The sequence below is a fragment of the Notamacropus eugenii genome, chromosome 1, assembly GCF_028372415.1.
Source record: "Notamacropus eugenii isolate mMacEug1 chromosome 1, mMacEug1.pri_v2, whole genome shotgun sequence".
NCBI lineage: Eukaryota > Metazoa > Chordata > Mammalia > Diprotodontia > Macropodidae > Notamacropus > Notamacropus eugenii.
The window spans coordinates 696,339,595-696,364,270 of NC_092872.1; the positions used below are offsets into that span (position 1 = coordinate 696,339,595).

Below are 24,676 nucleotides of genomic sequence, written 5' to 3' on the forward strand. Positions count from 1 at the left end.
CACTGACTGACAACAAAAGGTCCCAGCTCAAGCCTCACTTGGTCAATGTTTAGGTTTTGGTAGTTCTGAGTGAGGATGGGAATGAGGGTGCAGATAATTGAGGTTGTGGAGGTTTATTCTTATGAAATTGGTGGTTCAGAATCACAGGGATGGAGGGCTTCAGTGTAGAAGGCTGCAGAAAACTGATGAAGGATGAGGGCTACAAAAAAAGAAAACATTAGATCTTGACATTGAACATTGTGACAACTTTTATAGCATGCATTTCCAATCATGTGGTGAGGTTAGAAGCTGGATATCACTTAGTTTTACATATGTCAATACACTTATCATGTAATATTGTTTCATAGATATACCTGTCTTATCTTCCTATATGACTATAAAAACCACAGGAATCCTTTCCCACCTAAACCTTCTCTCTCTTCCTCATCCCCCGTTGCCTATCACAGTGCTCTGCACACAATACATGCTTAATAAATGTTTATTATCGTTCTCCTCCTCCCACTTTCAGAGTCAGACTCTTTTTCCTCCCTAGTCACTCCAGAGCTGGCCTTCAAAGAAGAGGTTTTTATTCATGTCATCTGATGTCTCTCAACCCCAGGCAGGGTCTGTGGCAGAAGGGGCCCAAAGTCAGGAGCAGAGCCAAGCTTTGGAGGGATGTGGTGCCATCTGCCCTTCTGGCTATCTGGAGCAGACTACTGGCCCCTCATCTGTGGTCTGTGACCTTTTCTGTTTCTGGGGGTCGAAGCCAAGCGGGAGTCCTTGGAGGGGGCAGGGTCTGGATGGGAGTCATTGGAGGGGGTGGAGTCTGGGTGGGAGTTGTTGGGAGCTTTTGTTCGATAGGTACCCAACAGGATGGAGTTGATATAGTCCAATGTCTGGTTGTTGAAGACCATGTTGAGATGCTCTAGGCCTGGGACTGGAAATACGTGGACTGGCTGGGATTGCTGGTCACGCCAGCGAGCGCAGAGCTCCATGCTACGGGTGGCCACAGTGTCATCCCCATCTTCATAGAGAACGGACACAGGGTCATTGTAAGGGAAACCTTCGTCATAGATGTAGGTGTAGGGTGTTGGCAGCCCCACACCATACAGACAATAGACCTCCACACCTGGCGCAGGAAGCCCTGCCAACAAGTCGCGTGTTTGTAGCCACATGTACCAACCATCTTCAAAGTGCAGGTCTGCAAAAAAGCGCTGCAAGTTCTGAAAGGTATAATTTATATTAGGTGTGGAGAAGAAGACATGGTCCTCAGGCCAAGCAAGGCGGGAAGGAAACATCCATGGGGAAGTAGTGGCCCTGCGTTGTTCCTCTCGGAGTTTGATGTTTGACATGACTGGGATGCCCTGGTTGTCACCTGTGTGCCGAGTACAGAGTGAGGGACTCAGGGCCCAGCCCAGAATTTAGCACTAGACCTGCCTGTGACCCCAAACCTAGCCCCATCACTCACTACCTCCAAACCCAATCCATGTTCTGATTAAAACCTGACTCTGATCACAAGTAGGATTCCAGATCCCACTCACGCTCTGGTTTCAACTCACACACAAATCCAAGGATCCCAATTCAGGCCTGGCTGGACCCCAGATCCCAGCTTCAAACCCTGACCTTAGCCCTAAACCACCAAATGGGTCACAGCCTTGCTCAGGCTTAAGCCAGGCCTCAAATTGATTCAGACCCTGTCTTTCACTTTTTCTTTGTATCTTCTGTGTCTGTCACATGGTGGGTACTTATAAAATATTTACTGACCACCTGGCCCTTAGCACACCCCAGGCTGAGGCACAGGCCTGGAATCTGACATGAGAGGCTGACCCAGATCCTAAACTTGGTCTGACTTAGAACCAGAGCCTGGGGACTTTGAGATTCCTATTTTCTCTCACTGTCAGACTCATACCTGTTCCTTCTTCCCTCCACTGTATCTCCCCATTAACCCTCCTCTGCCAAGAACCCTGGGAAGGGTTCAGGAGGCAAAATCTCAAAAGGTGTTACAGATATGAGAGGCCAGAAAATCTTTCCATTCCTAGGTGGATTATATGTGGTATGTGTATGTACCTATGTACATCAGGGTAGGTTTCTGTGCGTCCATGGGAATCAGTATATACTTATGACCAATATGGAGGGATGTGTGTTTTTGAGGGTGCATGCTTGTAAGCCAAGTCGGCTCTGTATCTAAGAGGATCCGTATGTGTCTCCAGAGGTGTCTTGGAGGATTTTTATGTGTATGCATTTCTGCATTTCTGTCTTTCCCTGGGTCTCAGTTGCTGATGTCCTTACCAGAAGCTAGGACCTTCATGGGTTTGATGGAGCCAGCCCAGGGGGCACCCAGGGCAATGAAGCCATCGATGAATCGGTCCTTCCAGGCCTGAGGCTGATTCAGAAGAAAGTAGAGCAGATGAAGGTTGCCCAGGCTGTGTCCAATGAGGAAAACAGGCTTCCCGTAGGTGGCGTGCATCTCCTCCACTAGCCCTGCTAGCTTCTTAAAGTATTCTTCCTGCTGGGCTGGGGCCACAAAGGTGTGAGACACCAGCCTGGACCTCTTGCCCTGTGCTTCCCTCCATGCCAAGCCTTTTCCCCACAATCCCACCCCTACTCACTGGGGTCCAGTCTCCAATCATAAGGTGCAGCCCGAACTGTCTCGTCCCTCACGTACCCATTGTTGACGAGATTTTGGACTAGTGTGTGCATATAGCCTTCATTGGGGTGGAGATATAGGATAAAGGGTTAATGACAATTCTAGTGGTAGGCAGGGCCTCAGGGACAGAGGCCACAGGGTGGTGCCTTACCTTCCCCCATGGACCCAACCCTTCAGAGTATGGGGTCTTCTGGGACTCTTTCCCTCCAGTGGGTCTAGGATTTGGGTGACAAGCATTATGGAGCTACTTCCAGGCTTTCATGGAATCAGCCTGGGCCCCAGGCTTTACACCTGCCAGTTTACACCTGCTTACCTGCCAGTTTGTTGGGGTCCAGATACTCCACGGAGAAGGTTTTGCCAAAGCCCGGGACCCGAATCTGTACTCCTGGGGCATTGGACATTTGTCCTGTGGTCCTGTTGTAGACCACCCTGCAGAATCAAGAACGAAGCTGAGTCTCCAAAGAGTGTGGTGTATGCGTGTGTGTGTGTGTGCACGTGCGCACGCACATGTGTATGTGTTTGTATGTATGCTTGCATGAATCTGTGTGTGGGGAAGATGCATGGAGGTATTCATTCTAAGGTGGGATGTGTGTATATGTGTGCAGAGAGAAGAAAAGCAGATGTAGGTGAGGACAAGCACTGGGTGGTATAGTCAGTACACCTGGTCGATCACTCTGGGGGTCTCTTTCAACTCTGAGTTTCTGTGACCTGGGCTATTGTATTGGATACATGGATGCCCTGGCCTTGCGGTATCTGACATGGTCTGAGGAGAGTCCTGAGTGTGACTCCTATTTTTTAACCCTTTTACAGTCTGTCTCATTGGATCTAATGAACCAATGGATGTAAAAATTTGCCAAGCTTACAATGTATTTGAGGATGAGGAGGGCTCCGGACTAGGGTTGTGGGGGCAGTTGGGGAGCTTGGTTTTGGGAGGGGGATTGAGCATGCATCTCAGGGCCCACCTAGTGTTGTCAATCCAACAGTCAACCCCAAGGGGCAGGAACATGTTGAGGTCGAACCAGATGGTGAAGAAGTCGTCTGTCTTCCGATAGCACAGCCAGTTGACCACATTCGGCTTGTCCAGCTTGGCTTCTAGCTGGTTCCCCAAGCAGCCAGGCACTATGGGTAGGAGGGCTCTTACCCTCACACGTCACACGTCCCCCACTTGCTCTCCCCCTTCCCCTTGCCCCGTGTGGGAGGAGGAGATTATCTCTCTAAACCCTGGGCTCCCACCAGGCAGTGGGGGTGGGGGAGGGGAGGGGAGAAGAGGGGGGGCAGTGTCCCTGACCCCCACCTAGGACAGAGCTAGACAAACACAAACATCCCTCTTCTTCCCTCCAGGGCCTCAGCCAAAGTCCAGGATGGAGCAAACAGTCTCAGCAGGGCCCTGGACAAGAGGCCACCAGAGATTACAAGGTGAGGTGTGGATCGGTGGGGTTTGTGGTGGGGGGGAAGAGGAGACCCAGGTCACCCCGCCCCAGCCAGGACTCCCTCCCTTTGTCCCGGCCCACGGCCCCAAGGGACATCCTTCCCCTTCCCACATACCACAAGCTGAGCCACTGGGTTAGGAGCTGGGGCTGGGTCCCCATTCCAGCCGACAGGCTGAGCCCCTTACCCACCTTCCCGCCCCCTCCCCCCCAGGCCCTCACCCTCCGTGGCCCAGGGGGGAGGGGTGGGGCCGGGGGCAACCTTACCAAGCACCACAGGTCTCGTATGGTTGTTGAGGGCAGCCTTGGGGGTGGCGCTTGGGGGAAAGAGGACGTTGAGGAGCCAGAAGGAAGTGACCGAGGGGGACAGGAGGAGGAAGCCTAGGAGGGAGTAGCGGCAGTCCAGCCGTCCCAGGAGCCCCATGCTTCCCGTGCCTGGAGCAAACACAGGCCTTATCCGCATAAGTGTTGTGGGTGGCAGGGGGTGGGACCGGAGGACCTGGGTGTGGGGCATGGGAGGGCTTGGGACTCGGTGCTCTGGGGGCAGTGGGAGGAGACTGGGGAAAGGAGGAGGGAAGGAGCTGGGGGAGGGAGTCTCTTGGCGAGGGGAGGCTGGGAAAATGTGGGAAAACTGGCTGGGCCATTGACCTTGGGACCTTCCCTGGGTACCCGTGTAGCCCGCTGGGACTCTGCCCTTGTTGGCACAAAGAGAGCCAGTAAAATGCTGGTCCTGGAGTCAGGAAGACTCAGTTCAAATTCTGCCTCAGACCTTATTAGCAATGCGTCACTGGGGCAGTCACTGGACCACTGGGCTCGGCATCCTCATCTGTAACATGGGTTGTAGTGAGAAGTGAGAGAGATAAGGGGAAAAAACCGATAAGGATGCCAGCTATTGTTACTAATAGGACAGGACGAAAGGGTGCCCTCCTCCCTGCCTTCCAGGGATCCTGGGTTCATATTCTGTCTCAGATGCTTACCAGCACTGGACATTGACAAATCAGTCTCTCAGGACCTCAGTTTCTTTCTCTGAAAAATAAGATTGGGCTAACGCTCTCAGATCCCTGAGAATGATAATAGCTAGTATTTACACAGTGCCAGGCGCCGTGCTGAGTGCTTTACAATTATCTTACTTGATCTTCTGTCTTACAACCCTTGGAGGGTTTGATTGCTAATGTTTTCTCCTGTCTGCCTTTTCCTGACTCCAGTTGGGGTTTTCTCAGAGGAGATACTGGAGTGGTTTGCCCTTTCCTTCTCCAGTTCATTTCACAGGTGAAAAAACTGAGGCAAACAGGGTTATGTGACTTGCTCAGGGTCACACAGCTAATGTTTGAGGTCAGATTTGAACTAAGTTCAGGGCATAATAGCTACAGTGCTGGAGGAAGGGTCTGGCAGACCAGAGGCTAAATCCTACCTTAATGACTTACCCTGGGTAAGACACTTCAGTGTCAGTTTCTTCATCTGTAAAACGGGAATAAGAGGACCACATCCCAGTTTTGTTGAGTCCAATGAGATCATGGAGACTGCATGCTTTCCAGATCTTAGATCATACATAACTGTGGGCCAGAATTATTTTCAGCCCAAGATCTTACAATCCTTAGGAATCTTGTCCCAGCCCTGGCAGAGGATCTAGACTCAAACCCCTGTATTCTTACTTACTACCTGTAGTACCCTGCACAATTCACTTCCCTATAAAACCAGGAGGCTGTTTTTGAGGTTTTTTAAAGCTCTCAATCTGTAGAACTGGTCCCCAGGGAAGACTTTCCCCAAACAGGAAGGGGATGTTGAAGCATGAGAAGTGAAACATTCCCACCCACTCGACAACTGGCCTGGATTCCAGGGCAGGAGCCAGAACCAATCCAGGGATCAACAAAAGGCCAGGCCAGAGAGGGAGGCTGGACTGGGGCAGAGCCAGGTCCCGATGACCTCACAGCGTTCTGGAAGCTGGGCTGTCTCTATCTGGATGCTCCCTCCCTCCTGCCCTCCCTCTGCAAAAGAAGGAAACAAAACCAGGTCCAGAAGGTGGGAGTAGAAGTCAGTAAACAATGTTTTATTGGGAAAATAAACACATAACAACCCCAAACTCGTAGGGCCCTTCTGCCTTGTCCACTTCTGTTTCCTGGGCAAGGTTGACATCCCCCAAGGCTGGCTGGTGAGGAGGGAGAGCTGTGTGTCCAACGGGGGCTTCGCTGGCACAATCAGACCCTCCAGCCTGGTAGGCTCCTGGGGGAGGGATGTGCCCATGGTCAGGGGAGTGGCCTCCACTCCCCTCAGCATCTTTCTGTTCTCTTGCTCCCTCACAACCTTCTTGACCAATAAATACACAAATAAATAGGGAGAGGTCCCCAGCAGGCCATGGCCACCTGCAAACGTAATCCTCATCTCGCTTGGCTTCACTGATTCCTGTCTCTGCTGCTGGTGGGCCTGTGGGCCCAGCTGAATGGCGTCCTCGACACCCTCCCTGCTGCCTAGAGAGTCTAGGGAGTCAGGGAGAAGGCGGGGCAGGGAAAGGGGCCTGGGGAACAGCCTTCAAGGCCTGACCCCAGATCTCAAAGAAAAGCTTTCAAGAATGTTTCTGGGAATGGCCTTCCCCGCGGCCCCTCCCTCACTAACATACTGCACTGAGCCCTCATCTACAAGGGGTTAAGTTTCAAAGTCGGACACTGTGGGCAGGAGGTGAAAGAGGAGGTTAGGAGTGCGGGAGGGGCTGAAGCCAGGGGGGATGCCCAGCTCTCACCCTCAGCCCCCCGGGATAGGGGAATAGAACTGGACGGGACAGCATGGGTGAGTGGGGTGGGAAGGGAAGCAGGAACTGTGGCTGTCCGTTTTGCACTGGAGTGTCCGTCGCTGGCCAGAGAGGCCCCGGTGGGAGCCCGAGCTCAGGAATAGATGGTGATGACCTCACGGCCCCCACCCCTCACCAGCAGCACCCGCTCTAGGCCTTCGGTCAACACTTCAAGGAACTCCATGTCTGAGCAGGGAATCAAGGGCCATACTGGGCCATTTGCAGACCCTCCCCTCATCCTCAAATGAGATTATGTGTGAAGACAGAGGCTGCCCCTTCTCTGACCACTGTCCGGCATGAGAGGGCTTGGCCCCAGCAATCTTTCCCTCCTGTGAAGCTCCTATGGTTCTTAATACCGGGACTGCTTTACGTCCCAGCTCTGATGCCTGTGACCCATGGCAAGTCACTCAATCTCTGCGAGCCTCAGTTTCTTCATCTGCATATGCTGTAGCACTCATAATCCCTCCCTCTGGACATCTAGTGTACAGATAGGATCTACACTGATTGTGAGTCTCTGGTACTGAGCACAGTGCCACATGCAGGACAACTCCCCTCAATGTCAGCTGTCAGCCTGTAGCTCTACTCACAGCCGCTCTGCCAAATGAGTCTCCATCACCAGCCAGAGGGGCCAGTGGTCAGTGTCCTCAAACATAGGACCTGGGTGGCTGGGCAGGCTCCCCGCTGGTGCCAAAGGAGCAAGCTCTGATAAGAGCCCCGAGCAACTGGCACCACCTACCCCCAACAAACTCCTCCCCAAAGGATACAGTTCTCATCTCCATCGCTGTTTTTGGGCGGACCAGGCATGTTCAAAAGGACGAGTCGGGCATCATGGGAGCGATTGACGATGACCTCATTCAGTTTGACAGCCGTGTGCATCCTCCGGACGTTAGACTGATCTCTGTGAAGGAGTCAGAGGACCGGGGTAGTCAGGCGGACTAGGGAACTGAAAGCGGGGAGTAAACAAGGGGTCCTCTGCCTGTGTGTTGTGCAGCCATGATGTCACACTCTGGTCTCACCTCCATTCACCTCTCCGCACCCTGCCATCCCTCTTCCCATCCCTCCAACTACACAGAATTACAGGCTCTCCCAGCAGGGACACACCTGTCAGGTCATCTGATCCTAGCCAGGCCTGACAAGAATCCCCTTGACGTCAAGTCACCAAATGGTCATCTGTTTTGTTCCCTCCATCCCACCCTCCCTTTCTTCCTTCTCTCTTTTCTTCCTTCTTCTTTCCTCTCCCTTTCTCCCTTCCCTTCTTTTTCTTCTTTCTCTGTCCTCTTTCCCTGGCTTTCCCTTTCTCTCTCCCTCCTCTCTCTGCTTCCCAGAACCTCTTGACATTATGCCTTTAATCTATCTCTTTGCAGCTTCCGTCCATGGCCCCTAATTTTGCCACCATGCCTAATCCCTGTCCCATGTGCCAGCCCTTCAGATATTTGAAGGACAGTGTTCCCATTTCATCTCTTTTCTCCAGACTAAATACCTCTAGCTCCTAGACCCACCTTTATGCCTCGTGGCCCTAAGGTCCTTCACCACCCTGGCTACCTCAATGAGGCCTTCTCCAGCCTGTCTAATGTAGACCTATACTGCCTAGACACAGGCCTCCATACTCTCATACACTACAGCCATCCCCTCCTCTCTGCTCCCCCATCCCCTAGGCTCTACATATCCTCTCCTTTCCCCTGCTTATACACAATACGTAGACATGCAAGGACTCAAACACCTTCCATGGGACTCTGATTGATGCACCCTCCAAGACTGCATGGAATTTTGTCTGCACCTCTCTAATCCACTAACCATGTAAATGTTATGTTTCATGTCCATCTGTGTTTGTGTCATGATTCCTTGTCTACCCTGTAAGTCCATGAGGGTGAGATTGTGTCTTATTTAAATTCTGTATCTTCCCTTTGCCCAGCACAGTGTTCTACACATGCTAGGCACTTTAAGTAAAGAAATGAAGGAATGTGCTTGTACCACAGACCCTCCCTACCCCATCTACACACCCTCTTCTCCATACACCTTCCCTGAACATCCCCACTATACTGTACCCCCCCTTCCCCTTGCCACCTTCCAACATGTGTCCTCCTGGGCACAATCACCAATCTTGGTATCCACCTTGGGCAGACTAGCAAGAGGGAGGCAGTGCTGCCTTCCTGGCTGACCCTGAGAGCTTTAGCCCCTACAGCCAGGGACCAGGGTACCAGATGTGCGCAGTGTATATGGAAGCCAGACTGAATGTGTGTGGGTGTGCATGGGTGCACGTGGGCGTGCATAAGGACTCTGGGGTGGGCCTACATCTTCCTGGCGCTGTATCCGCACTCACGGCTTGATGCTGATCAGCTCCCGGAAGTTTTCTAGAGTGTTGCCGCGGTTCCTCTTCTCCGCTTCGTGCTTGTCCCTGGTCCAGGTCATCTGTACCTTCTCAGGCCTGGCTTCCCCCTCATCCTCTTCATCTGAGTACAGGCTCTCAAGACGGATTAGGGAGTGCCGATCCTTGACCAGCTGGGCCTGGGGGAGTGCACAGATCCAGGCACCCAGGAAGGGTGGGGATGGGGCAGGGCAAGGAAGCAGAGAAAAGGGTCTGGCCCTCAAGCTCCCAGCACAGTCATCTACCATTTGTCAGGTGAGGAAAATCGCCCCAGGAGCCTATGCAGACCTAAAGGCGGGAGCTCAGGGGGGAGGGGGGCTGGGTGAGGTGTGCAGTCCAGACACCAGACTGAGAACCCTTGGTCCCTCATGAGAGTAACTCCCATCTCTGCAGTGCTTTCAGGTTTACAATTGTAGCGCTTTCCTCACATTATCCCCATTTTACAGGAGAGATGAAGGCCCATATTTCTCTAGGTCTCTCCTGACTCCAACTCCAGCATTCTCTCTCCTATGCCATGCTGCCTCTAAAGCTTGGAGGAGGCTGAACACTGGGTCAGGCAGGCCGAGGGGTCGGTCCTGGGCTTGGCCTAGCCTCAAACTGACCCAAAGGATTCCTGTGGAGGCTCCTTGCACCTCATTCCAAAGCAGCTGGAAAGCCGGGAAGACAGAGGAGAGAGAGGAGGCTACTGTCACCCTCCCTCTGCAGGGAAGCCCCACCCTGTGGGCCACACAACCTCCTGGGGATGGTGGAGGCTTCCTACCTCCCTTTCCCTCTCGGTCTTGGTCAGCCTCATCTGTCGGAGCATCTGAGATCTCTGCTCCATCATTAGCGTCCGCTCGTAGGTGTAGGCGGAGATGTCACTGTTGTGCTGTGGGGAGAGCAGAGTGCAGGCGGGGGTGGGCAGCAGCCCTCTGGGCCTGTGACGGCAACCATAGCAGGGAGGGCCCTGCTGTGTGACAGAGGCCACAGCTTCCATAGGGCAGGTGTGTGGCTCTTACCATCTCCACGACTTCCACTTCTGCTTCAATGCGCAAGTGGTACAGGAAAGTGGCCAGGTCCTTCTTCATCTGGATGCTGTTGTCGTCCATCTGGGCCACAGTAAAGATCCTCATGCGGCACTTTCGCCAGACCTAGGAGAGGGCCGCAGGAGGGCAGGGGTGGGGTTAGGGGCTGGGGAGACTCGAGCCCTGCCAGCTCCTCCCTCTGTCCCCCGGGACTGGGCACCTTGTGCTGCTTGAGAAGGAAGGGAAGCAGCATGAGCATGCCGCCATCGTGGACTATCCACCAGACGTCGATGTTACCCTCATTGTAGCGCTCGTGGTTGCTGGGGTAGAAGGAAACATTCTTGGGCACCAGCAGCGCCAGGTGGGCGGCCGTGGTACAGCGCACAGTGTCTAGGAGACAAAGACATGCCAGGTGATGTGGGGCAGGGCCTGGTGCCCCCAGGCTTTACCATAGGAGTTTCCTTGGCAAGGCCCTCATGTCCCAGCCAGTCCTGACCAGCTGTAGATATAACCATACTTTGCCAGAGATGGTTTCCTGGACCTCTGGGAAAGCCTGGCACTGGAGAATAAGGTGGGCAAAATCTGTCTCCTATATCCCATCTTGCAGTCTTCCCCTTCCTTCTACCTATCCTCTATAATCCTAAGGCACTCATTCTAACCAAAGTATTAACAGATAAAAGTTTAAAGCATGGCTTCTTTAACATCCAAAGAAATGCATATCTAATGGTGAAGTGGGAGGAGGGGCATAATGTTGGGCACAGGGCCTCTCAAATTATATCATGCAGGTAACTTACCTATGCCTCCAAATCCTAAGCCCAAGCCTACAGGAGGCCCAAAGCTACTGGGTTTTGTCTTATCAGCTACCCATATGTTCCCACCATTCCCAACTGCGCAAGGTCACTGATTAATAAGAGAGGCATCTGGTGGGAGGCATCCGTTTAGAAAGCCCCTGTGGGATGCAAGCTAACCCGTCTGAGGGACCTACCGATGAAGGTTTTCCAGGCCCGGGGATCTTCACTCTGCCTCCAGCCATAGGGCCATCCCAGCACCACCGAGTTGTGCTTCATGCCCCCCAGGCCACAGGACTGGATGAGGTGAGCCAGGCCTTCCCTCACTTTACTTGTTACCACCACCTGGCAGAAGCCCTTCACCTTCTCAATCTCAATCATGTTCTTAATTGTCTGAAAACAAGAGACCATAGTCAAATGGGTCAGAAGGGCCAATGTAAACTGGGGGGGAGGGGGGGCTGGGTTCCCTGAGCATCCCCTACGCTGGAAGCAACATATGAGCTCTCCTCAGGGGGTCCTTGGAGTTACCCAGAGCCCACCCACTGTTTTCTCCTTGGATCCTGAGCTCTGTGAACACCCACCACCTAGTCTGTACATCTCCTGTACGTGCTTGGTTATTTACATGTGAGAATGTAAGGTCCTTGAGGTCAGGACCAGGTTTTTGCCTCACTTTGTGTTTCCAGCCCTGCGCACAGTCTAAGTTCTTGTGGACTGGCTGAACGTGGTTCCTGGACCCCCAGAGAACAAAGCCGGGACTTTTATAGACTTATGTTCAGGTACACTCCCAACCAGGCCAAGGAAAGAGTCAGAGATGGAGGAGAAAACATATTCCCTTCTAAATCTCCTCTGAAATCGCCAAGCAGAGCCTGGCCCAGGGCTCTAAGCCTCTTGACAGTAAGGGCAGGGGCGGCCCAACCTGGACCATGGTTCTGCTCCTCTGGTCTACTCTGGGCCTGGCCCGGCCACCCCAGCTGAGGGGGTTGGAGTCGGGTTCCCCAGATCCTGACTCTCGGGCTCCATTACAGGGGGTGTGTCAAAGAGAGCCCCCAGACGCCGGTACCTGTTCAGCAGCTTGGGCTTCTCCATAGCTTTCCAAAAAGTTGCCTTGGATCACAGAGCCAATAATGGTGAGGCCTTTGCCGGCCTTGAGCTGGGATGCAAAAGTGAGCAGGCGGGGGTATTTCACATGGAGGTCTTCGTCCAGCTTCAGGAGCACTAACAGCTGAGGCCTGGGTGGAGAGGGGGAGAGAATGGGGAAGAGAAGTCGGGGGGAGGTGAAGGCCCCTGTTTAGCATCAGCACCCTGTCTGCCTGCACCCTGGTGCCAGTCCAGGGCTCCTGGGTATCAAGCCCAATTTCTGACAACAGCATCTGGGCCTTGGTGGAGGAGGCATTTCCCTTTCCTGTCCTCTCCCTTCTTATTTACCTCCAACCTGTTCACCCAGCTGGCTACTGCTAACAGTATTCTTAGGCTGGTAAACTCCTTCCATTTGGGCCAGGTCGATGCCCTAGCACTCATCACACAGACACCCTGGTCCCATCCACAGAGGCCTGCTCCAGGTTTCCTAACCCACCCTGAACTAGCCTCATCTCCAAAGATATCTTCTCCCTCCACCAAACCCTAAACTGGCCCTGTTCATCAAGGTTTCCAGTGGGGCTGGGGATGGGTAGGAGGAAGCAGACTGAGAACTAGTGGGGAGTCCTGATGGGGGAGGGAGACAGAATCGCTCGAGGCTCACCTCCAGTTCTTGGTATGTGGAGGGCCCTCCTCCAGGCGAAGGAGCGCATAGCGGGCGGCGCTCAGGGACAGGCCCCGGATGCCATCTCCCCATTCCTTCTCCGCTCTGCATGATGGAGAACCAACAGTTGGGTCCAGAAGATGCTGTCTTTCCCCTCTCTGGGTCCCCAAAGGATGCGTTCCCTTCCAAACGGGGCTGACCTGAAGCCACCAACAGCTTCCCAGCCTTGTCCACCCCCCTGAGAAGCCCCTAATGTTAGCCCTGCCCCAGCGTTCCTAGCAATAGAGTCAAGCCCCTGAGGTCCCCCATCCCTTCCTGCCTTCTCCTCACCCCCCCGACCCAGTCCTACAACTGAGTCAGCAGCCCCCAATCCCTTCCTGGCTGACGCTCATCCCACCCTGAATTCACCTACTCACCCCTGATACTCAATGTACTTGTAAATCATGCCCGCAATCAGCATGGCCACCAGGGCATAGTACCAAGAAGAAATAAACATCAGGGCGAGGCAGATACTCATCCCTAGAAAGGACAGGGCCCTGGAATAAAGCCAACCAATGAGCAAGCACTGATTAAGCACTCACTGTGTACCAGGCATGGAGTTAGAAGCAATGGAAAAAATGAAATAAACAAATAATCTGGGGCCCCAATGACTTTGCATTTTATCAAGGGAGATATACATTACACACTTACACACACACACGTGCTCACACAGACACACACTCGCTCACACACACACTCGCTCACACACACTCGCTCACTCACACACACACATACTCGCTCACACAGACACACACACACATACTCTCTCACACACACACACTCGCTCACACACACACTCGCTCACACAGACACACACACACATACTCGCTCACACACACACACTCGCTCACACACACACTCGCTCACTCACACACACACTCGCTCACACACACTCGCTCACACACACACTCGCTCACACACGCACACACTTGCACACACACATACATACTCGCTCACACAGACACACACACTCGCTCACACACACACACACTCACACACACTCGCTCACACACACACACACTCGCTCACACACACACACATACTCGCTCACACAGACACACACACATACATACTCGCTCACACAGACACACACACACTCGCTCACACACACACATACTCGCTCACACAGACACACACACATACATACTCGCTCACACAGACACACACACACTCGCTCACACACACACATACTCGCTCACACAGACACACACACATACATACTCGCTCACACAGACACACACACTCGCTCACACACACACACACTCACACACACTCGCTCACACACACACACACACTCGCTCACACACACACACATACTCGCTCACACAGACACACACACATACATACTCGCTCACACACACACATACTCGCTCACACAGACACACACACATACATACTCGCTCACACAGACACACACACACTCGCTCACACAGACACACACACACACTTGCTCACAGAGACACACACACTCGCACACACAGACACACACTCGCTCACACAGACACACACACACTTGCTCACACAGACACACACACACTCGCTCACACACTCGCTCACACACACACACACTCGCTCACTCACACACACATTCGCTCACACAGACACACACACACACATACTCGCTCACACAGACACACACACACATACTCGCTCACACACACACACTCGCTCACACACACACACAGACACACTTGCACACACACTCACTCACTCACACACACACTCGCTCACACACACACTCGCTCACACACACACACACTCGCTCACACATACACACTCACACACACACTCGCTCACACACTCACACACACTTGCACACACACTCGCACACACACACTCGCACACACACTCGCTCACACAGACACACACACTCGCACACACAGACACACACACTCGCACACACTCACTCACACACACACTCACACACACACACTCGCACACACACACTTGCACACACACACACACTCGCTCACACACACACACACTACATATATTCAGATAAAGACAAGTAGGGAGGAGAGCTTCTCATTCCTGTTTCACTTTTTCCACTGGATGGCGTTTTCACAGACCAATGATGCTCCTATGAATTCACGTCCCAACAGGGATGGTCAGAGGCATGTCCCCCTCATTCCCTGGTGTCAAGGGTCCTGGGATCAGCGGGCAGGCCTGCTGTCCCAAGTCTGTCCCTTTCCTTGGGCAGGAGGTGCAGGCAGGGGTAGGGAGCAGGGCAGGGGCAGGTCGGGGATGCAACAGCTTCTCATTTTTATCAGTCATTTCCCAGAGATGTCATTTCCCATAAAGCTACTGTCAACTTACCAGTGGTAGTATTTAAAACGGGGCCGCCAATTGGGGGTTCTCAGAAGTGTCTGCACTGCACAGGCCAGATTCACAAACAAGTAACACATGAGGAAAAACCTGTGAAGTTGGAAGGAATCTCAGAGTCCATGATCCTCCTTCTGCAGCCCTGGAATTTCCTATTCTCCCAGCACCCAAGACCCAAGCTGACCCTGACCCTTGGAGCCAACATCCTTGGATAGAAATTCTGATGAAAAGGAAGAAAGGAGATGAACAGAAAAGAAGGAAGGAAATGAAGGAAAAGGAAAGAAAATAAGGAAAGGAAACGGAGGGAAAGGCGAAGAGGAAGAGGGAAAATAGAAGGGGAGGGAAGAGGAGAAAGAGGAAGGATGGGGGGATGGGGGATGGACAGTAGATGGGAAATAGGAAAAGAGAAAGATGGGAAAGGGGGAAAAGGGAAGGGTCTCAAAGTTTTTTTACTTCCTTAGTTGGGTCTTATTAAATATATTATTATTAATTATTAAACTTATTTAAAAAATAAAACAACTGAAATTTGTATCCAAGTTGCCTTAGCAATCCGGGCTGCTTTTGCAAGCTGCTTTCTGATACAGATTGCTTTGTTGGAGACTTCCAAGCTTACACCAGATCCCAGCTTTTAAAAACAACATTGAAACAGAGACAGCACAGGAGGGAAATTTGGAAATGGCCCAGCACCTCTGGCTGCTCTTTTATGAGCGCTATTTTAACGCTCATCCAACTTTGGAGATCAACAGTGGAGAAGCTGTAAAACACTGTGCCACTAGACCTCATACGTGGTTCCTCAGCTCTCTCCCTGTGGCTGAGCTGGGAAGAATTTATGTGGAGGAGGAAAGGGGATTCCAGACACACATTGAATACGGACATTCCTGTTCCTGTTGCTTACATGGACAGAATGGGAGCCACCATGTCCAGAGAAGCGATGAGAATCCCCAACTCGGCGATGAAGGCCGTCAGGAGAAGAGCCCACGTTGGTTCTCCATTTGCCTTCCCGTGGCCAAACACCTGAGGCCAGAAAGAGGTTGGAGGGGAAGGCATCCCCAGCTCGGAGGGTCTTGGGATCCCCCCCTCTCCTTTCCCTAAATGGCCACTGCTGATTTGGTGACTTCAACACTTGAATCTTGGATACAGCTTCCCACTTTGGATAGGAAGGTCAAAAGGATGGGTCTTCATAGCAACTTTAACTCTGGGGAGTCTCACCTCCTTACCCCACTACAGCCTCTCCCCCTCAAACACAGACACATTCCCACAACACAGGAACAACACATCCTGGGAGAAGAGTGGAGGCTCAGACAGAATGGGCCCTAAGAGCCTGATGGATCGGCCAGGCCCAGCCAAGTCCTAGACCAGGCGTCCTCTATCTTTTTTGTGCCATGGACTTCAGCAATCTGGTGACTCTCATGCATTCCTTCTCAGAAGAATATTTTTAAATAATTGAAAGAAATGTCAAATTTCAATCAGAGATTAGTAAAAATAAAGGTGTAATTTTTTTCCCCATCCAAGTTCATGGACTCCCTGAAATCTCTCATGGGTTAAGAACCCCTATCTTAGGCCATCCATAGATCACCCTCTCCCAACATACACAAGTTCACTCCTGGATTTCCCTAAGGGAAATAGGCTTCTCAAAATACGGCCTCCTCCTCACACAAAAATCAATCTCAATCTCTTGTTGTTACTGAGTCATTTCAGTCGTGTCTGACTCTTGGTGACCCCATCTGGAGTTTTCTTGGCAGATACTGGAGTGGTTTGCCATTTCCTTCTCCAGCTCATTTTACAGATGAGAAAACTGAAGCCAACAGAGTTAAGTGACTATCTCAGGGTCACGCAGTTAGTAAGTATCTGAGGCTGGATTTGAATTCAGGTCTTCCTGACTCCAGGGTCAGCACTCTATGCATTGCCCATCTCCATCTGTACTGTTTTTCTAATTCCATTTATTCCATGTTCTCTTTTCTGGGTCAGAGCCTTGCAAGCAGGTGCCAGACAGGACAAATTAAACAGGCCTCCAGGCTAGGAAGGATTCCTTCCTCCAGTCTATTGATACCTGGCAGGTCCTGACATCTCCTTTGCCCTTATAGGGGCTGCTCTGACCTGGAGAGATTCTCTGGTTTAAGGATGTAAGCTAGGCAATCAGTGCCATCAGCCGGGGATGGGATTATGCCAACAGAATGTGGGAGGGGCTGTGGAAAAGTGGGGAGAACAGTAAAGATCTCCTTACAGAAAATCCAGGTTTTCTGATCCCAGGTGTGTGGCGAGATGCTTGAGCGATCTTAGCTGAGGCACCAACTTTCCCATCTATAAAATGAGAGCACTAAAACAAAGGAGTGAACTCCCCAACACTGAGTCTGTCCCAGCAAAGAGGCACCAGCCATTTGTTAGGGATGCTGTCATCCCTAGAACTAAGTGGGAGACTGGGCAAGATGGCCTCAAGAGCCAATGGTTTCTGGAGGCAGTGAGGACCAGGCCTCTGACCCCAGCTCAGTCACCTTGTGACCACAGGTCAGGGACTTAAGTTCTCTGGGTCTCAGTTTCCTCATCTGTAAAAGAGGGGCTTGGACTCGATGACCTCTAAGGTCCCTCCCAAGATCACAGCCTCAAAAGTGCACTGATGGGTCTAAAGGACTCTGCATCTGCGAAGGAGCATGCATGGATCAGGGAGGGGAACAAACCCGCAGGAAAGGGATGATGTTGTCCTTGGCGATGGCTTGCAGCAGGCGGGGTGCCCCCGTGAGGCTCTGCAGGCCAGCGCCGCATGTGGAGAAGAAGGAGCCAATCACGATGACCCATGGCGAGGGCCAGGACAGTGTGCCCACCACTAAGTTCTTATTTACACCGTCCCCGTACCTGAGGGAGAGAATATCGAAGAGTGAGCTCCCCGGCACTGACATGTGGTTTCTAAGGCCTCCCCCATCCCCATCCCCCGAAAAAACATCCTAAGGGCAGGTATGCCCCTATCCTATCACTTATCCAAAGAGGAAGTCCTCAGAAGGCCCCAAAAGGCCACGTAATTCAGATCAGGTCAATAAGCATTTACTGTAAGAATACTCATTACAAGTCAGGCATGGTGCTAAGCACTGGAAATAAAAAGAAAGGCTCTTTGAGTCCCTGCCTCAAGGAGCTTACAACCTAACTGGGACATGACATATAATTAGGCAAATATATATACACAGAGTAGACAGAAGGCACTCAGAGTCGCGAGGGCAAGAACAGCTGTACCTGGGATCTGAGATGGGTCCTGAAGGAACTCCAGGAAATTGGAAAGTGGAGGTCTTTCCAGGTTTTTCTGAAGTCTGCCTGCTCATCATTTCTTATAGCACAATAATATTCCATTACATTCATATAGCATAACTTCTTCAACCATTCCCCAATGAATGGGCAGTCTCTTAATTTCCAGTTCTTTGACACTACAAAAGAGCTGCTATAAAGGTTTTTGTACATGTGGGTCCTTTTCCCATTTTGATGATCTTGTTGGGATACAGATTTAGTAGTGGTATTGCCAGATCAAAAGGGCATGCAGTTTTATAGCCCTTTGAGCACAGTTCCAAATTGTTTTCCAGAATGGTTGGATCAGTTCATAACTCCGTCAACAATGCATCAGTGTTCCAATTTCCTCACATCGTGTCCAACATTTATTATCTTCCTTTTCTGTTAGATATGAGGTGGTATCTCAGAGTTTTTTAATTTGCATTTCTCTAATCAATAATGATTCAGAGCATTTTTTCATATGACTGTAGATAGCTTTAATTTCTTCATCTGAAAACTGCCCTTTCATATTCTTTGATCATTTATCAAGTGGGAAATGACTTGTATTCTTATAAATTTGACTCAGTTCTCTATATATTTTAGAAATGGGACCTTTATCAGAGATACTGGCAGTAAAAATTGTTTCCCAGCCTTCTGATTTCCCTCTGATCTTGGCTGCTTTGGCATAATTTAATGTAATCAAAATTACCCATTTTGCATTTTGTAATGTTTGCTATCTCTTGTTTGGTCATCAATTCTTCTCTTTTCCATAGATTATGCTATAAGAAATGAGGAGCAGGCAGACTTCAGAAAAACCTGGAAAGCCTTACATGAAATGATGCTGAGGGAAGCGAGCAGAACCAGGAGAACACTGTACACAGTAACCACCACACTGTAGGATGACCAACCATGAGAGATTTAGCTCCTCGGCAATGTAATGGTCTAAGACGATTCTAAAAGACTCATGATGGAAAATGCTATTCCCATCCAGAGAAAGAACTGTAGAGTCTGGATGGGAATCAAGGCATAGTATTCTCTTTTTTCTTTCTTCTTGTGGTTTCCCCCTTTTTTTCTGATTCTTCTTTCACATCATGATTAATGTGGAAATATGTTTACTATGATCATACATGTATAGCCCAAGTCAGACTGTCTGAGATCTTGGGAAGTGGGCAGAAAAAATTCTGGAACTCAAAATCTTATAAAAGTGACTGTTGAAAACTATCTTTACATGTAATTGGAAAAAACAAAATACTATTAAATAAAGCGGAGGTGAGGGGATGGAGAATTCTAAGCAGAGGGAGAAATAGAAGATGGGGTATTGTGTTCAAGGAACTGCCAATATAGGCCAAGATAGCTGGACCATAATGTTCATGGAAGGAAGTAAAGTATAAGAAGATGAGAAAGGGTGGAAAGGACTGGGTCACTCTGGAGCTGACTGAGGAGGGAGGTCTGGACAGGGCTTTACGAAATTCCTTTTGGCAAATGTGTGGGTATAGGTGGATTGGGGAGCGGGGAGACTGATTAGAAGGCTGCTTCAATGGCATGAATTTGAAGGCCTGAACTAGGGCAGTGAGTGGAGTAGAGAGAAGGGGATGTATACAAGAGATGTCATGAAAGCAGAAAAATAAGATTTGACAAGACTGGATGGAGGGGTGAGTGGGAGGAGTCCAGGAGGACATCTTCCCTGTTTTAGGAACCTAATCTGAAACTAGATATTTGCCAAGAGGGCTGGGAGGTGCCATAGTGCACAGAGCGCCAGGCCTGGTGTCTGGAAGAGCCACCTTCCCAAGTTCAAATCCTCAACACTTCCTAGCTGTGTGACCTTGGGCAAATCACTTTACCTTGTTTGCCTTGGTTTTCCCCTCTATTAAAATGAGCTGGAGAAAGAAATGGCAAAGCACTCCAATATCTTTACCAAGAAAACCTCAAGTGGGGTCACCAAGAGTCAGATATGACAGAAAAACAACTGAACAACTTGCCAATACATTATTCATAAAAATGGTTAAACACTAAAGATGATTATTTATAATTTAGCACAATTTCTTACTGTAAACTAAAGAAGTAGAATTAACTGCATCCAATTTAAGGATAGGGTGGGTGGTAAGAAAGCTCAGTAGAGATGAAAAGTTATGTAAAAAGGCATAGTAACTATTCAGTGAACAACTACAAAATGTCTATGAAGAAACCAATGTTTTCAATACTGCTACTTTCAACTGTCAGTAAAGATATTCCATTAAAAAAATAAAGCTGGAGTATTCAAGGAATCCACCAATCACCTCCTGAAAGAGATCCAAAAAGAGAAACTCCTAGGAACATTGGGGCCAAATTCCAGAGTTCCCAGGTCAAGGGGAAAATATTGCAAGCAGCTAGAAAGAAACAATTCAAGTATTGTGGAAATACAATCAGGATAACACAAGATCTAGCAGCTTCTACATTAAGGGATCAAAGGGTGTGGAATAGGATATTCCAGAAGTCAAAGGAACTAGGACTAAAACCAGGAATCACCTACCCAGCAAAACCGAGTATAATACTTCAGGGGGAAAATTGGTCTTTCAATGAAATCGAGGACTTTCAAGCATTCTGGATGAAAAGACCAGAGCTGAAAAGAAAATCTGACTTTCAAACACAAGAATGAAGAGAAGCATGAAAAGGTGAACAGCAAAGAGAAGTCATAAGGGACTTACTAAAGTTGAACTGTTCACATTCCTACATGGAAAGACAATATTTGTAACTCTTGAAACTATTCAGTATCTGGGTAGTTGGTGGGATTACACACACACACACACACACACACACACACACACACACACACACACATACACACACACACATACACACAGCACAGAGTGAATTGAAGAGGATGGGATCATATCTTAAAAAAATGAAATCAAGCAGTGAGAGAAAAATATATTGGGAGGAGAAAGGGAGAAATGGAATGGGGCAAATTATCTCTCATAAAAGAGGCAAGCAAAAGACTTATTAGTGGAGGGACAAAGAGGGGAGGTGAGAGAAAAACACGAAGTTTACTCTCATCACATTCCACTAAAGGAAGGAATAAAATGCACGCTCATTTTGGTATGAAAACCTATCTTACAATACAGGAAAGTGGGGGAGAAGGGGATAAGCAAGGTGGGGGGGATGATGAAAGGGAGGGCATGGGGAGGAGGGAGAAATTTGAAGTCAACACTCACGGGGAGGGACAGGATCAAAAGAGAGAATAGAAGTAATGGGGGACAGGATAGGATGGAGGGAAATATAGTCTTACACAAGACGACTATTATGGAAGTCATTTGCAAAACTACACAGATATGGCCTATATTGAATTGTTTGCCTTCCAAAGGGAATGGGTGGGGAGGGAGGGAGGAAGAGAAGTTGGAACTCAGAGTTTTAGAAACAACTGTCGAGTACTGTTCTTGCTACTAGGAAATAAGAAATACAGGTAATGGGGTATAGAAAGTTATCTGGCCCTACAGGACAAAAGAAAAGATGGGGACAAGGGAAGGGAGGGATGATAGAAGAGAGGGTAGATTGGTGATAGGGGCAATTAGAATGCTTGGCATTTTGGGGTGGGGGAGGGGAAAATGGGGAGAAAATCTGGAACCCAAAATTTTGTGAAAATGAATGTTAAAAGTTAAATAAATTAATTAAAAAAAATAAAGCTGGGAAGTTCTGGAAGAAAAGAGAGAGTTTTGGAGTAAAGATAATGAGCTCCATTTTGGACATGCTGAGTTATGAAGTGTCTATGGGACATCCAATTTGAGATGTCCAAGAGTCAGTTTTCTGGTACTAAAAATCACACACACACGTATGTATTCAGGCATGCATGTGCAAGTGTGTGAATGTAACCCAGAGGTGAAGCTCTCCCTAGCACATCTTCCAGCACTGGTAGGGAACAGGAACAAAGGCTGTCGGGGCCTCGGTGTTACCGAGCATGACCATCCCCACAGAGGGGAGGAGGACAGAGAAACGTCTGGGTCAAGGTCTGCCAGGTCTGGTTGAGCCAGGGTGCTTCCAGCTCATCCCCCAGTGCCTTCCTTCTATTCCTCAGATACTTCTAACATCCCCCTTTTCTGCTTCCCTGCTCCCAGCGTTCCAAGCCGTCCTGGAGAAACCAGGGGTTCTATCAGCCTGCCTGGAACAGCCTCTTCTCCAAGGGGATGACAGGCAGTTACAAAGGACATCAAAATCAAAGTATCTCTTTGGGGCAAAGACTGGACCCCAAAGCCACCCTCTGAGTAACTGAGAAAAGCAATGATGTTCTTGAAGAACAAACAGCCCCCTCCTTGTGGCAGAGATGGGGAACTTGGAGGCAGCACATTGTAGACATGGCCACTGCCCGTGCTGCCAAGGTCCTATGAATCACTTCACTGTATGTCAAAAAGAAGAGATTAATCTGGGGGGGAGGGGGTGTGGGGGAGGCTCTCCACCCTCGACTGAAATGACAATTATGATATAAGAACAAAAGGCATTGATTAAAAAGTACATTTTTGAAAGCAGAAAATAAATCGCAAAGCACTCACTTATCTCTGAGGACGACCCCCTCAATGCAGGCTCCAAACAGCACCACACTGCTAAAATCTGGGGAGCACAGTCAAAGAAATTGTCAACGGCTCTCCAGCCAACCCATGGTCCAGCCACAGATGGCCAGGGTCCTGGCAGGAACAGCTGGCTGGTGAGGCCTGAGCTTCTGACAGGCCAAATGAATCCAGCCTGAAAGCGCCCCCTATGAGGGCTTCTATCAGTGTAGCCAGGGCTCTTCATCCCTGGGGACTGCAGCGGCATCACCTCCGAGGGTCAGGGGACAGAGAGAGATGGGACTAGAATTAGAGGGTAGAAGAGAGCAAGGACAAAGCGGGAAATGGGACAGGAGAGCAGACAATGGAATGTGTGGGACAGAAAGTGATCAGTGGGCCAGTCATGTGCATGACGAGCATGTCTGGCAGCGGGGGTGACTGGCGAAGTGTGAGAGAGGTGGGGTGGGCAGGGTCCGTGTGTGTGCGTGGGATTGTGAGTTTGGTGTGGTTTGGTATGGAGCAGAGAGACATGGGTGCTTGGTGCACAACAGCACGGGGCGTGTGTGTACAGGACACCATGGGATCTGTCCGTGTATGTGAGTGACTAGGGTCTGTGTGCATGTCAGAAGGGAATCGGGCAAAATTTATTTTACGATTTATTTCCATAATTGAAACCACTCATTTTGTCTCTTGTGAGCTCTTGTCTCCCTGTAATCAGTACTGTAAAAGGTCCCTCCTTCTGGTCTCTTTTTACACTTAGGTGGTACAGTATGTCCATCTGGGGCTTATTATGGTGGTGGGGAACATCACAGCTACTTTCCACCAAGCTGTTTTACCAGCAGATGCCACTGAATAGGGAGTCCCATTCTGGAGTGATGTGTGTTCTTGGGTTCACTGACTCCTGAGCCAAGTGGGTCCTTTGGTCTGATCTGGTCTGTTTTTCTACTTGTAAAAAGGTCCCCATTTACTTTTTACTGCTTTCTAATGGCATTAGGGAGACAGTCCAGCCAAGAAATAACCAAGAGTTTATGACCAAGATGCCAGCCTGGGACTGGGCCCGACAAGGAGAGGCGGCATAGACCTTTGGTGCCCAGGGCTTTTCTCAAGCATGGGATGCTCAGAGCCGCTGGGAGAAAGGAGCAAGCATGGAGGAGGCCTGCTGCCCTCCCCTGCCCAGAGTCCAGCTGAGTCTCTGGGGTCCCCTGACAAGGGATGTATTTCTGATGGGCCTTCAAGGGGTTCCTCGGTCTGCCAGCAGGTGGCACTGAAGGGTAGCATAGCTGGTCGGGGCTGGGAGACCCAGGCCCATAGGCACAAAATTTTAAAGGATACACACTATAGAGGTTGTGACAATGGCCAAGATGGTCCCCACCGGGATGGACTTCTGGGCGTCCTTGAGGTCTCCAGAGCGGTTGGACCCAGCCATGATGCCTGCAAAATAAAAGACCTTTTTTTCTCCCTGGGGTTTGGAGGTGAGAGGGTCCCTGGGGGTCTTGGATTCCTGAAATGGGTGGGGAGAGTCCCACATGGCTCCCCCATGGGGAAGGGACCTCACCTGTCACAGAGGGGAAGAAGATACCCACTAGCACCGTGAAGGATGTGGCAATATCTGCAAAGACATAGAGCGGCAGGCTGCTCTTCTGGCCCGGGACATCCACGGAGGGCATCCCTGGCTTCTCTAGGATGTCACCCTTCTCCAGGTAGCTGCTCCATAGGTTATCTAGTGGGGGAAAGAGTGGCATCAGCCAGAGGGAGGGCTGGGCGAGCCAGTCCAGGGGATGAAGGAGAGTGTGCACCTAGGTGTCCCACCAAGATCTGCCCA

General features: G+C 50.3%; 2 protein-coding genes and 1 long non-coding RNA gene across 12 annotated transcripts in view; 1 reads left to right on the plus strand and 2 right to left on the minus strand.

Moving 5' to 3' along the window:
* Positions 1 to 224: 224 nt before the first annotated feature.
* On the minus strand, positions 225 to 6,019 carry LCAT (lecithin-cholesterol acyltransferase). 7 transcript variants are annotated; one of them, XM_072636094.1, is made up of 9 exons: positions 5,478 to 5,940; positions 5,031 to 5,079; positions 4,823 to 4,879; positions 4,321 to 4,488; positions 3,589 to 3,745; positions 2,940 to 3,055; positions 2,589 to 2,684; positions 2,269 to 2,493; positions 225 to 1,354 (listed from the first exon to the last, which is right to left on the minus strand). In XM_072636094.1, the coding sequence occupies exons 4-9, from the start codon at positions 4,475 to 4,477 to the stop codon at positions 693 to 695; spliced, it is 1,413 nt and encodes a 470-aa protein (XP_072492195.1). In that variant the 5' UTR covers positions 4,478 to 4,488; positions 4,823 to 4,879; positions 5,031 to 5,079; positions 5,478 to 5,940; the 3' UTR covers positions 225 to 692. The 7 variants fall into 7 exon arrangements, with proteins under 7 accessions (XP_072492195.1, XP_072492193.1, XP_072492189.1 ...); XM_072636092.1 differs by having other exon boundaries at positions 4,702 to 4,879; XM_072636088.1 differs by lacking the exons at positions 4,823 to 4,879; positions 5,031 to 5,079 and having other exon boundaries at positions 5,478 to 5,606; positions 5,868 to 6,019.
* LOC140521261 (uncharacterized) lies at positions 3,914 to 21,445 on the plus strand. Its single transcript, XR_011972859.1, has 2 exons — positions 3,914 to 4,042; positions 19,114 to 21,445. It is a non-coding gene; the product is annotated as an uncharacterized lncRNA (long non-coding RNA).
* SLC12A4 (solute carrier family 12 member 4) overlaps positions 6,080 to 24,676 on the minus strand; it is a 60,278-nt gene continuing 41,681 nt past the window's right edge. For 3 of the 4 annotated variants that reach the window (XM_072636085.1, XM_072636087.1, XM_072636086.1), the window contains exons 9-24: positions 24,410 to 24,574; positions 24,187 to 24,285; positions 22,861 to 22,918; positions 17,767 to 17,941; positions 15,987 to 16,105; positions 15,086 to 15,184; positions 13,147 to 13,266; positions 12,731 to 12,835; positions 12,053 to 12,221; positions 11,190 to 11,385; positions 10,425 to 10,594; positions 10,199 to 10,330; positions 9,961 to 10,068; positions 9,156 to 9,340; positions 7,600 to 7,733; positions 6,080 to 7,021 (exon numbers count right to left, since the gene is read on the minus strand). In XM_072636085.1, the coding sequence (XP_072492186.1) occupies positions 6,930 to 7,021; positions 7,600 to 7,733; positions 9,156 to 9,340; positions 9,961 to 10,068; positions 10,199 to 10,330; positions 10,425 to 10,594; positions 11,190 to 11,385; positions 12,053 to 12,221; positions 12,731 to 12,835; positions 13,147 to 13,266; positions 15,086 to 15,184; positions 15,987 to 16,105; positions 17,767 to 17,941; positions 22,861 to 22,918; positions 24,187 to 24,285; positions 24,410 to 24,574 (2,126 nt within the window). In that variant the 3' untranslated portion in view covers positions 6,080 to 6,929. Of the gene's footprint in view, positions 7,022 to 7,599; positions 7,734 to 9,155; positions 9,848 to 9,960; positions 10,069 to 10,198; positions 10,331 to 10,424; positions 10,595 to 11,189; positions 11,386 to 12,052; positions 12,222 to 12,730; positions 12,836 to 13,146; positions 13,267 to 15,085; positions 15,185 to 15,986; positions 16,106 to 17,766; positions 17,942 to 22,860; positions 22,919 to 24,186; positions 24,286 to 24,409; positions 24,575 to 24,676 lie in introns of all 4 variants that reach the window. The other variant, XR_011972856.1, reaches the window with a different exon arrangement.

Bases quoted from the DNA above. Each gene is read 5' to 3' on its own strand.
- LCAT (XM_072636088.1), bottom strand. From the start codon at position 5,604: ATGTATGATCTAAGATCTGGAAAGCATGCAGTCTCCATGATCTCATTG. The intron at 3,746-4,320 runs GTAAGGTTGCCC...TCCTACCCATAG, and splicing joins TACGAGACCTGTGGTGCTTG to TGCCTGGCTGCTTGGGGAAC. The intron at 3,056-3,588 runs GTGGGCCCTGAG...TTGATTCTGCAG, and splicing joins TGTTGGATTGACAACACTAG to GGTGGTCTACAACAGGACCA.